Genomic DNA, 13,473 nt, shown 5'->3' with positions numbered 1-13,473 from the left:
CTCCTACAGGTTCCTTAGAAAGAGAGCTTGGACGGCATGCAAAGTTGTGAAATATCTGCAGACAGCACGGATGATCCTCTTAGTAGTGGCCTACGGAGAAAGCGACAGCCTCGAATAGTCGTGATCGGTGCTGGGCTCGCGGGCCTGTCGGCAGCCAAGGCGCTCCTGGAAGGCGGATTCACGGATGTAACAGTCCTCGAGGCGACCGACCGCATCGGGGGCCGCGTGCAGAGCGTCCGACTCGGTGAGAGGATGCGCCTTGGCTTTCAGATTTCTGGGTTTTTTTTGGCTTTTTTTGGTTTTTTGCTTTGTTCTTCTTTTTGATTTCAGGCTGCGTTGGTGTGCGGGTCTCTGTTGGGTTTGTTGTTGCTGGAATGGCTCCTGAGGTATTAAAAAGTCTTTTTTCTCAGCCCCGCAACTGAAGAAGAAGTTGAGATTTGTCAGTTCTGCTTTTCAAGGTTGTTTATTTGCTCTTATCTAATACATTCTTTTTCTGACCTGCTGAGATCTGTCCAGCAGGTCAGGTTGAGGCACACTGACTGCCCTCAGGGTGGTGTTATCTTTTTATACTAAAAACTACGTGGACTTTATTTACAATAATTTTCCAATACTATCACCTATGTTAGACAGTCTGCCTCTACTCTAAACCAATCCAGAAGTGCCACCATCACAGCAGGAGATGGAGGAAAAGAAGAAGAAGACAGGACATGCCCAGATTCCTCCATCTTGCCTCTTAAACCTCCATTCTAAAACCCCCGAAATTCTACTCTTTCACCCTGTGATAAAGTCACTAACATTCTACTCAAACCCTTGTGGCTTCTAAATCTTCACACAAAGTTGGTAACTTTTTCCATGGGCTAAGATCAAAGGCACAGGTGGTTTTGACTCCGTGCCAAGGTCTCTGAGCCCCCTGCCAGGGTCTGGATTCCTCCAGGGCAGCCAGAGAATGTCCTGGGCTCTGACAGGTCTGGGTTTCATATAAGGAGATGGTGAGCTCTCTTCACAGAGCAGGGAGACACAACAATGCCTTCTCTAGCTGGACACCCAAGGACAGCTGGATCCAGATCTCAGGCACAAGAGTATAAAAGACATGGACTGAAGAGAGAAAAAAATGAGAAGGATGGGACTTCATGGCTGGGGCTGTAATTGGACAATTACCTCCAATATGCTAATGGACCAAAACTTATAAAAATGTAAGATCTTGTGGCCAAGCCCCCTTTTTGCTTCCATCTTGGAGCCATCCGGGCAGAGCCAAAGCCGTGGCTCTGGTACTGCCAGGGTGTGGCCTTTGAAGGCCCTTCAATAAATACCCTTTTATTCCCCTTAACTCTGTCTAGCCTCTGTTCCAGCTGTTTAAGGCAACCACGAAGGGACAATGAGGCATCTGGAAATGGCATCAGCACCTGCAGAGGGCTGCTGGTGGGGTTTGTGTGGCCACAAAGCCAGATGAACTTTTGAAATGGGGTAATGTGCATGTGCAAAATGGTTTGAGGTGTGGCGGTGTCAGGAGAGTAAATATTTAAATCCTTGGGCGCCTCTCAGGGGGGGTGGGTGGTTCTGTGCTGTCTCGTGCCTCAGTTGTGACCCAGGGCTGCTCCAAACCTGTGTTTCCATGAAATCAAAGGTTTGGGTGATTGTTTTTTCTTGTGCAGGAAGAAGAGCTCTGTGTAACAGGTCTGTGACTGAGTAACTGTACCCAGACTCTTTCCACCCAGGTTTTCCAGCTTGACTCGTTCCCAGGAGCAGCCAGTAAATCTCCAGGCTGTTGAAGGGCTGTTTCTCAGGGCTTAAAGCCCTTGGAAAGGGGAAACCCCGAGCTGTTCTGCTTCACAAACAACCCCATTCATTTCCCTAGAACTAATTTACTGTCTAGGGCGCTACCCACTGGGAATCAGGCTGCTGGAAAAACATCTTCAATGTATCCCTTCATCCTGATTTTCAGCTTTCCTACCTCTGCAGCCTCCTTTCTTAGTGTGTAATAAAGGTGCAGACTCAGGATATTTGAATGCCAGGCCAATTTAAAAATCTCTACAGGCAAAACTCCTGGAACAAACACTGTCCTTTGTAGCACAGGAATCACTGAAGCTTCTCCTGGTACCCAGAAGGACATGGCCTGTCTCTTCTCTGCAGGAGGCATAAAGCTCTCTGCCTTTCCTGAATTGCTTTCCTGATTTCAGTTAACTAATTCTAGTTCTGATCCCACTCTGGATGTTACCTTTGCCCTCTTGCTGCCCTGCTTTATTTTTATTTCTTAGGTGCTTACATCACTTACTGCGTTTTGCTTGATAAACTCACCGCAGTAAATAAACAGCAGCCTCCTGTGAACTTGCAGAAGGGAAACCAATGGAAAGGCAGTTGGAAAAATCTAATCTCTAGAGGTTTGAGTGGGGCACTTTACATTCTGCTGAGACTTGGCATAGAGGTTAGGAAGGGAAGTGTGTCCTTTACACACAATCCGCTGCAATAAAAATATCCTGGATGATGCCTGTGAGAGGAGGGAAGTGTGAAAGAGCTGAAATCTTTGGGGAGCCACAGATCATTCTCCCAGTGCACCTGTGAAATAGTTCTGGTGTTTTAGTACTGAGCCTGAATCTCTCATCTTTGCCCACCTTCACTAGTAACTCACATCTTTGCCTTTGCTGGGAATCCACCTCCTCCTCATTAACACCCCTTAATTAACAGGAGAGGAGAGCAGGTGTTTCAGTCTGGAGGCAGTCTCAGAGTTTGTAGATGTAACTGTTGCTGCACAGAGGCTGGCATCCAAAGTTAGCCATTAGTCTTTTATTATTGTTTTAAAATTCCAAACTGTCTTTTCTTATCTTTCTCTTATCTTCTTATCTGCCAGCTCTCAGGGTTGCCCTGTGTGGGTGTGGGCTGCAGTTCTCTGCCAAGGTGGATCTGTGTTCTGGCTCTGGCCTCTTCCCTGTCTGCACACTTGACTAAAAATCTGATTTAAATTTCAGGAGAGCTACTAATTAGGAAGAAATTCTTCCCTGTGAGGGTGGGGAAGCCCTGGCACAGGGTGCCCAGAGAAGCTGTGGCTGCCCCTGGATCCCTGGAAGTGTCTAAAGCCAGGTTGGATGTGGCTTGGATCAGTTTGGTTTAATGGAAGATGTCCCTGCCCATGGCAGGGGTGGGAATAGGATGATCTTTAAGATCCCTTCCAAACCCCAAACCATTCTGTGGCTTTATGGCACCTTCTCAGGGTTATATCTGAATCCATCCCCCTCAGTGAGCCATGTCTTATGGGGGACAGTATTTTCCCTCAAGTGCACAGACTGTTGCTTCTCTGCCCAGGGGACTAATTTGGATATTCAGAGGTTTGATTCTAGCACAGGTGAGGCAGAGGGTTTGTGTGTTTGTGCACTGTGTTTCCTGCACATGAACCTATTACATCTGTATGCACTGCAGCTATCTCACAACAGGATACCCAAGAAATAGCCAGGGCTGCAAAGGGAAATGTGAAAATTGCCATCCCTATCCAGGAGGCTTGATGTACAATCTGTGTGTTTCTCTGGTTTATTTTTTTTTTTTTGTTGTTGTTGTATGGCATGATTTATTCCAAATAGATTAATTTTGAACCTAAAATCCTGAAAGTAAATTGGCTGTCTCTGTTTAAAAGAATTTTATTTAATTTTACACTTTAATATAACTAATCATTTAACTTACACCTGGTAAGACCCAGCTTATCTGGTAGTGATGATAGTGAGCATGAATATTACAGGCAAGAATTAGTTTTTAATTTGTTGTTATTTGATTATGTTCCACACAGCTCAACAGGAGAACTTGAAGCACATCATCACTGTCACCAAGCATTAAGGCAGCAGCAGCACCTGCTGGCAAATTGTTTTCTTTGAAAAATCAGGATTGCTGTGCAGCAGAGAAACTCCTGCCCTGGAGCAGGAGGCAGGAGCATTCCTGCTGCTGCTTGGCTCAGCCTGACTTGCAGGAGGATTGCATTAACCAGGGGGCTGCCACTTGCAATATTGATGAGCTCTCTACCTTTGGCTGCCAGTGTTCAGTCATTTCCACCTGGCTGGGTGCTCTGGGGCGTGTTGGAGTCAGTGGCACCTGGAGTGTTCAGGTCTGTGTGTTGGTGCTGCTCTCTGGAGCAGGTGCTGTGGGGTAAAAAACAAACCTCCTGCTGTAGTGCAGGTTTTGAAGGGCAGTCAGCACAGCTCTCACTGACAAAGGGGCTGCTTGGAAAATGAGATCTGTGGAGCTTCCCTCAGAGGCAGGGGCTCAGCCAGGGAACAGCATTCCTTGGAGCTTTCACCCTTTAAACCTGACTGCAGCACAGCTCAGTGCTGCAGTGCCTCTCTGTCTGAGCATACATTTACATGTTAAACAGCAAATGATAGCTGGGAACTGCACCATCCTTTCTTCATCACGCAGGATCCTATTAATTATCCTGCTTAATCAGGCATTCCCACACTGCTGCAGGGGTGCTGGGAGATGCCCAGCTCTGTCAGACTTTAAACTAGCTTTGGCCTCCTGAGAATCTGTCAAAATATGGGGGGGTACATGACCCAAGCTTATTTTTAGCATCTCCTTTCAGCTGCTGAGCATCCCCCTGTGCTCTCAGCCTAGTCTGGTAGTGCTGGATTTGGGGGGGACAAAGCCCTGGTGCAAATCCTGATAGTTGTAAGGGATGGGGAGAGTGGGGATCACCACATTCTTTGTGTTTTTCAAGCAGAGAGTACAGCTGATGAAAACACAGTGCCTCTTTCTAAAGAACCTGATATATAAATCTCCAAAGGCATAAGTGGTAAATTACAGCTATTTACTCATGTGCAAAATGGAAATGCGTGTTTTATTGCAGTTAATCTGAGGTGTGTTTGTAAATAACAATCATTTTAGTCACAGGACAAGGTTCAGTGTTCAGGCCAATGTTGCAATCCACATTTTCCTCCATCTCCCTGCTGGCAACAACCATGGTGAGAGCTGGGAACTGAGAAGGGCTGAATTTCTCCTTAAGTATCAGAGGTGTGTCACTGTGAGGGATCTTTATTGCAACATCCCATCCTTCTGGGCAGTATCCAAACCTCTACCCCAAAGGACCAATTTGGAGAATGCCGGCATTGTGTCTAACAGAGAAAAACTCCCTTAAGGGACGTTCAAACACGTGCTGTCCTTGGGCAGTTCTGCTTCTTGCACGTTTTGTGAGAAGCTTCCAGGAAAACAGGCTTCCATAACCAGTTTGCTTGGCTTCCTCTCCTGCAGGGCATGCCACTTTTGAGCTGGGAGCTACGTGGATTCATGGTTCACATGGAAACCCAGTCTATCATCTAGCAGAAGACAATGGTTTGCTGGAAGAGACCACTGACAGCGAGAGGAGCGTTGGGCGGATCAGCCTTTACTCCAAGAATGGGGTGGCTTATCACCTCACCAACAGCGGGCAGAGGATCCCGAAAGATGTGGTTGAAGAATTCAGTGATTTATACAACGAGGTTGGTGTCCAGCTGCTTTGGCAAGTGCTAGGTTTGCCTGGAACACTGAGGCCCTTTGGTCTCAGTTCCCAGTTAGAACATTCCAGGACGAAGGTAGAAATCGGGGAAAAAAAAAAAAAATCAATGCTAAATTTTCTCTCATCTGCTTCACTGCACCCCATTTGTCCCTGATGTGGGATTAACTCTCTGTGGTGAGGAATAACAATCTTTCCATCTTTGTAATCAATTTAACCACTTCCAGCAACTATTTCTGGGGAGATCCAGTAATTAATCCAGTATTTAATTAAAAGAGTAGTGGTGGTGTGGTGGTGTTCGCAGGAGTCCCAGGATGAGGTGAGAGATGAGAATCTTGACTCCATGTTTCAGAAGGCTGATTTATTATTTTATGATATGTATTATATTAAAAGAAAATGATACATTAAAACTATACTAAAAGAATAGAAGAAAGGATTTCATCAGAAGGCTGGGAAGGAAAGGGATGGAGTAATAATAAAATCTTGTGACTGCTCACAGCCTCGACACAGGTGGCTGTCATTGGTCATCAAGTAAAAACAATTTTACATGCTGGGTAAACAATTCTATAAATCACATTCTAAAGCAGCAAAACATGGAGAAACTGAAGCTTCTCAGGAGAAAATATCTCAATTAAAGGATTTTTTATAAAATGTGTCTGTGACATGGAGGGATCAAATTGCTAAACAAAGTAGAATGCAAAACCTTAGCAACAACCAGCTAAATATTGTATCCCTGTGACTTTTTATTGGTTATAAATACTGTGAAATGCTGTGTGGTGTGCCAAAGTCAGTGCAGTTTCGTAGAATTGAAAGTTTTTTTGCATCAGAAGGAAAGGAACATCTTTTCTGGGAGATTAAACCAGCATGGACTTCAGTTGAAGGTTATTTAAACTCTTTTGCTTGCCAAAGTTAATTATAATTATTCCCCACATTTTTTTTTTAATGCTGCTTGTGAAGTACATTTAGAGGGGTCAGTGCAGACTGTCTGGCCCTCCAGGTAATGTGATCTCTCAGTGGGTTGTGGAAAATGGAACAAAACATGAATATTTTCATCAGGCTGTAGCCGTGCCTAAAACCTTCAGATTTTCATCTGACAGCAAACTTCAGTATTTGACTCTTGGCTGAACACTCACTAGATTCAGGTTACTCTTGCATACTTTGTTTAAAAATATGTCTGGGAGCATTAGAAAAGTCACTGTACCCTGTAAAGAATTATCAAGAATTGGGTGGGGAGCAGAAAAAGGGATTTTTTTTTCTTTTGAAAAGATTTTTGGCACCGTCCTGTGTTTCTGAACTGGAATCAGTGATGGGATGGCGCAAAATCATTTCACTTTCAGAGAGGAATAGTAGGAATTCCAAAGAAATCTTTTTTTGGGAAGGATTTGTTAACCTGTGGACAACATCTTGGACAAATGCAGGTGGATATAATTCATCTGAACAATTTTTCATATTACTGGATAAAAAAAAAAATGAGACTTTTTCCAGGCAGGAAAAAAAAAAAGACAGGTGAGATGTGTGTGGAGGAAGATTAACAGCAACTGGGGCTAGAAAGAGTAAATGAAAATACTGCAGTGAGCAGCATTATTTATGTAAATAGAACTCTGCCAAACTGCATGCAGGGCTTGCTGAACATCCTGTTTGGAAGATGATAGGAAAATCTCCAGCAAAGAGAGGGCAGACTCCAGAATGAGAAGGGAATACAGAGATGAGAGCCACTTAGCTATGAGATAAACCCAGTAAGATAAAGGCTATAACAAGGTACCAGTGTTTTAGAAATGATTAATTTGGTAAATCTACCCTTTCTTTTAAAGGGGAGAGAAAGGGGCAGCCAGTGACATGAGAGAACAGCACATTAAAAGTTAATCTTCTTTACACAACACCTAATTAGCTTATCATTGCCACAGGATATCTTTATCACTAGGAGACAGAAAAGGCTTTCACATTTATGGCTTGTAAAAATGTCTGCAGCCACTCGTGGTGATAAAAAATACTTAAGGGACAGCTGGAGCCAAGCAGGGGACATCAGCCAGCCCCTTAATTGCTCTTGCTGGGAGGGGCTTTCTCTGCCTTCCTCCAAAGCCTGCTGGAATTTCTTGCAGGAGCAGCTCATGGTTTTGTTGAGCTGCTTGTCTCAGCCTCTTCGGGGTGCCAGGCTGGAGGATCTGTACTGGTTTGAGGCATTTGGCTTAAATCAGTGTTTAAATCTGTGGTTTATTCCCTGCCCTGCCTAGGAAAAGTGGGAATTGAGGCAAGCTATGTGATCTCATAAAAATGCCCAGTTAAAATGGCTGTAGGGAATACAAGTGCCCTGGAGGGAGGGCAGCCAGGAGCAGCCGTGTGGCTTTGGGGACATTTTCCTCTGGCATAAAGTGCAGAGGGTGTTCCACACATGCTGAGTGTGACAGGGGCATTTCTGGTTTGTGTTTTGGGGTGTCCCCCACTTGCCCAGCATTACTGTGAGAGTGGTGAGGCCCTGGCACAGGGTGCCCAGAGCAGCCGTGGCTGCCCCTGGATCCCTGGAAGTGTCCAAGGCCAGGCTGGATGTGGCTTGGATCAGTTTGGTTTAATGGAAGATGTCCCTGTCCATGGCAGGGCAGTTGGAACAATACAAATCCTCCATGTCCCTTCCAACCCAACCCATTCTGTGATTCTGTGAGGGGGTTTTTGCTTGTTCATTAGAGGTTATTTAATCTTTTTTATTTCTGGCCAAAGTTCTGTTGCTTTAAGTGGTGATAAAATGAAATGCTGGGAAGAACAGCAAGAATTTTCAGTTCTGCATCTCTAGTTTTTTTTTTTTTTTTTTGGGAGGCAGGTTTTATGATTGGTTTTGTTAAAGCATTTTGAAGTTGTCCAGGATAAAAATTCATCTTTCAGATCACTAAATCCTGAGGTCAGGATCTTTCCTTGTCTCACAGGAGCTCCCAAGCCTTCCTCAGGTTTTCATTAGCAATCCCACCATCATGTCATCTCATCCCTTCAGAGGAGGCTGAGATAGCAAAGGCTGTGACACACCCTGTCCTGAGCTGAAAAGAAAGAACCCCCCACAAAACAGCCATCAACCCATGATGGATGCAAAGCCTAATCAGGGATGCAGGACTGGCATGAGCAGTGGAAAATGTATCCCTGAATGAGCAGGGCTAAATTTGTCACCCTCCCCCTCACTCACACCCTGCCTGGCTTTGCCTGCAGCTGCTGCTGGGGCTCCAGTGCCTTCAGTGCCTTCAGCTCTTCTCCTCCAGCTGGGTCTCTCTAACCCCAGTTATCTTCTCATCTGGACACCAGATTCTAGGGAATTCAAAGTGCAGGGGTCTCCCTTGAGTTTCACTGGGGCATGTGGAGTGTCTGAAACTGCATTTTAGCAAGGCAAGGTCTCTCTGTGCTGAATTTTGCTGGAGTGAAAGGCAGAGCACCCCTGTACCTCCAGAGCTTGCCTCACTAATTCATCTGGAAAGTCCTTAGGCTTTTTCCAGGCACTTATCCAATCTTTTTTGGCTGCCTTCTTCTACCTCAATACAAGTTTTGCTGCATTTTTGTTTGCAGTAGCCTGAATTTTTAATAGCTGTAGGGATGTCTCACAGGAGCCTTTATTTGGTTATGAGGAAGTGGAGCAGTCAGACTGCTTGAAGACTGCTCAGCTCTTCATTTCTCCAGCAGAAAGTTCCTTGGGAGGGGCTGTTGCCCTGCACTGGGGTCAGTCAGGATTTGTCATGAACCTGTGACCAAGGTGACCTGAATTCTTCTCGTGGAAAGAGGGCAATGCCTTCAAGGAAGGTCTCCAGTCCTGCAGAGCATCCACCTGGATTCCCAACCACACATTGCCAAGGGAAGCACCATGAGACAGGGCAGGACTTTTAGGATTGTCCTCCTTAGATGGTGTGCTGGGTGGGGCTGGCGCTGCTCAGGGTCATTGTCACTCCACTTGGTCAGTCTCCAAAAGGAAAGAGGCACCAGCACGGGGAGGTTCCCCAGGGTGTGATGCCCACATCACCTATTTGTCATCTTCCCACCTTCCTCTCCACTCCTTCTAGGATAACTGGGGGAATCCTGGGGCTGGGAGAGGATTTTGGCTCTTCTTGCTTGTACCACATCTCTATGACTCTCAGGAAAACGACCAGAGTGGGACCTCTGAGGGTAATGTCTGCACTTCTGGGGTCTGTGTGTGTGATTACCTCCTCAGAAAATGTGATCAGGGACAATTTATCTCAGAATTGTTCCTCTGTCCCTGCTAAGTCCTCATTTCCCTTTTCAGAGAGGTGTTTAAAGTCGATTCCCAGGTATTAGTGAGAAGTGGTGAGCTGGACAGGTTAAATGCAGCTGAAAAATCAGTCTGTCACTGCCTGATTTAAGAGAAGTGCCTGCTTTTACTTGAGCTTTTCAGCAAGGATGTGGTCCCTAAAGAACTGCTTCCCAGGAACCCTCCCTTAACAATCAGCTAATTAATGGCCTTGTTATCTGTCAGCTTTCTCCCGTGTGCTGCAACAGCTTCTGGGGGAGGGATGCAGCCAAAGAATGACAACGTTTTTCATCCTCCACACCCCCACCCCGTGCTGGGCTTCCTGCCATCCCCAATTAAGCTCCAGTGCCTTGCCTTGCAGTTATCATGGACAGCAGGACCAAAGGGCCGCTGAGAATCACCGTTCCCTCCCTGCCTCTATTGCACTGACAGATGTCTGGCCTGGGAACAGCACAGCCCTATCTCCATCAGGGCTTTTTACTGGACAGGGATTAAGTCACAGCAGTTTTTAAGCCAAGTGAGCAAAAGACAATGCTGGGCATCGTCAGCGGCGCTGACAGGAAGGAGTGTGGATGGGGATGTGCTTTCCTGACCTCCTTCAGTGAGGAGAAACTTCTTTATTTAGCTTTGTTCTTCCTAAGAAACTGCTTTTTCCTGTGGTGGAGGAGCACGTAGGTAGTAAATAAACACGTGGAGGAGGAAGCCTGTAGGTAACAAGAGGGGCCATCCTTGCTGGAATCCACGTTCCCTGCATAGACCCTGCTTGTGGGATGCCCCAGAGCTGGTCAGAAAGAAGACAGAAGATGGAAGCTGAAGTGAAACTGTTTTAGGACTGTGGACGTTCAGTTAACTTGTTTTAATTTCTTACCTTCAACTCCTTCTGTCTTGCAGACCCAGGGAGCTGGGGTTGTTCAGCATGACAACCAGGGAGACCTTCCAGCATCTTCCAGGGCCTGAAGGGGCTCCAGGAGAGCTGGAGAGGGACTTTGGACAAGGGATGGAGGGACAGGAAAGGGGAATGGCTTCCCACTCCCAGAGGGCAGGGTTAGATGGGATTTTGGGAAGGAATTGTTCCCTGTGAGGGCAGTGAGGCCCTGGAATGGATTTCCCAGAGAAGCTGTGGCTGCCCATGGATCCCTGGAAATGTCCAAGGCCAGGTTGGATGGGGCTTGGAACAACCTGGGCTGGTGGAAGGTGTCCCTGCCCATGGCAGGGGGTGGGACTGGATGGGCTTTAAGGTCCCTTCCAATCCAAACCATTCCATGAGTCTGTGAATTCCTTGGAGGATTGTGTGTAAGCCTTCAGAATGAGGGAAGGAAGAATGAGTGGTTACTTGAGATCTCTCTTTTTTCAGTCAGGCTTCCAGAGCCACTTGTTCTGTCCTAGCTCAGGGGAACTTTAGAGTGAGAAATGTTTAGGTTGTCCTGCTGGGATGTGAGATTGCCCATGGTAATAGATGGGAGTTGATGCAGTTTATCCTTTGGTTTTGCTCCCTGCTTGTATCAGATTTATGATAATAGAAAAGCAAAGGTTGGCTGGACTGTCTGTGGTGTAGCTCTCCTTGCTGGACATGGAGCTCTGGTTTGGATGCAGGGAGATTTTGAAGGGTTAACTGGAAAATCAGCAGAATCTTTTGGGTCATCCTTGTTGTTACCTTTCCCCAGGATCTTTGAGGGAAAGCCCATTTCTACTCTCTCAGGAACCCTGCTGCTGAAATGCTGAAATGATTGGAGGAGTATGGGTTTTCAGATATCACAAGTGCTTGTTCCCAGTGACCCCAGGGGTGGTCCCATAGGAATGACAATGCTTTCCCCATCTGGGGAGGGAAAGTCTGGATAATTCCAACTTCAGACAGCACAATTTTGCTCCTGCTTCATTGGACACCTACCTTAAATGAGATGTCCTAGTGAAGCTTTTCCATAGCTTCTTACACAGGATGTGTTTTCTGCTCATTTTCATTAAAACATACATTTCAAGCATCTTTTTTATTCATTTATTCTGACCATATATCTCTCAATGTAGGACCTGCTGTTGTTTCTCCTTTTGCTTCTTGCCTACAACAGCTTTGCCTCCTCTTCTTCCTCAGATGGTTCAGCACTCCCAAGAATCAGAATATCCTGAGTTGGAAGTGACTTAGGAGGATCATCAAGTTCAGCTCCTGGGCCTGCACAGGAAAACCCCCAAAGTCACACCTTGTGTCTGAGGGTGTTGTCCAAATTCTTCTTGAACTTGAAAAGCAAGGAAATAAGAGGAGAAATAAGAAATCCTGATGTGATTTAGCTTACCTGCTGTCCGATCAATGGGATGGCACCTCCAGGAAAGACTTTCCTTGATGGTTACAGCACAGAGAACTTGTGCCTTCCTGCTCTCCTCCCTGTGGGGCAGTGAAGAACTGTAATGGTTAACAAAAACATAGTCAGGCTCACTTCTCCTGTGGGCCAAGTGGTGGCTGGGTTTTAGCAGGGCTTTGCTTGTCCTGTGAGTTTGTTATCTGCTTACAGAGCTCAATCAGCTTATGAAAGCCGAGCTGATTGTGCTGACGCAAGGTCTGTGCAGCCTGGACCTGCTGCAAGTGCTTGTGGCCTCAGAAATCCAGGGACCTGAGAACCAGGGGATGCTGGAGCTGCCAAAGTTTCCTTTGCTGGAAGCCTTTGTTTCATACAGGACGTTGGGCCCCACCTTTCTTGTCTGGGAGTCGCCTTGGAATGGTCGTGTCCCAGGCAGTGTCTGCAATTCTCTTCTGTCTTTACCAGTCCCACTCATTTTCCTTGTGATTGTTTCTTCTCTGTTTTTATCATTTATTCCACCCCCCTTTTTTTGGTCATTCTTTCACTTATTTTCTCCAGTTTCCTCCTCATCCCTTCCCTGTCAATTCACCTTCTTCCATTAGCTCACAGACCTCCTCTGCCTCACTCCTACCACTGCAATGTGTTTATCCTCCTCCCTTTCCTCTTCTTCCCTGTATTTTGCCTCCTCAAATTCACTTTATTCCTAAAACCCAAGATAAAATCAAGCTCTTGGGGAAAACTGGAGCGGGAAGAACATAAACCATAGTGGATTAGCCCTCTCAGCAGGGAATGGAAAGCTCCAGGAACTTTTTGAAGGCAAGGCTGCCAGTTTTTTACCAGCTTTGTACCAGATATTTACTGTAGCTTTCAACTTCTTGACATCCAAATCATCTGTCTCCAAAAAATGATCATAAGGTGTAATTAAACCATCTTTGACAGGAGAAACACCCCAAACAGAGATGTAAGAGTATTGTTCACCCTGTGGTATGATATGAATGAGAAGGGGACACATTCTGGACAAACAAATCATTAATGGGATGTGCTGCATTTCTGAGAGGCATCTTTTGAAAGCTTTCCTGTGTTAAAAGATTCCTCCTGAAGTTTTTTTTTTTTTTCTATAAAAAGGAAGAGCCATGATGCAATCGCAGGCTCTTCTGGCAATATTGTAGATAGAAATACAAGTTTTCCCAGACAGCCACGAGCAGTGGGCTGAGTTGGATGGTGTTTCCTTGCCTTTTATGTAGCTTGTATGGAAAACTGGGGTTAAAAACCACCAGGAATATCTTCAAAGAAGATCAGTTTGTTACAAGGGATTTTTACTGTAGCTCCTGGTGAGGGGCTCTAGAGATGTCACTGTTTTCCATGGATTTCTACCTGTCCTGTGCTCAAGTAAAATGTGTGTGCATACAGAATTCCTTTGCTGTTTGTTGCTTCCCGATTTCATCGGATGTTGGAATCCAAAGTGCGGGGAATTCTCAGAACTTTGG

General features: G+C 45.9%; 1 protein-coding gene across 1 annotated transcript in view; it reads left to right on the top strand.

The window, feature by feature from the left end:
• The window catches only part of SMOX (spermine oxidase), a 52,240-nt gene that overhangs the window by 26,316 nt on the left and 12,451 nt on the right, over window positions 1-13,473 (top strand). Inside the window, exons 2-3 of the mRNA XM_036382316.2 lie at window positions 10-244; window positions 5,224-5,450. Of these exons, the coding sequence (XP_036238209.1) occupies window positions 37-244; window positions 5,224-5,450 (435 nt within the window). The 5' untranslated portion in view covers window positions 10-36. The remainder of the gene's footprint in view (window positions 1-9; window positions 245-5,223; window positions 5,451-13,473) is intronic.

The sequence above is a fragment of the Molothrus ater genome, chromosome 4 (assembly GCF_012460135.2).
Source record: "Molothrus ater isolate BHLD 08-10-18 breed brown headed cowbird chromosome 4, BPBGC_Mater_1.1, whole genome shotgun sequence".
NCBI classification, from domain to species: domain Eukaryota; kingdom Metazoa; phylum Chordata; class Aves; order Passeriformes; family Icteridae; genus Molothrus; species Molothrus ater.
Note: the sequence above shows the minus strand (reverse complement) of the source record. Positions and strands in the feature narration are given on the sequence as shown.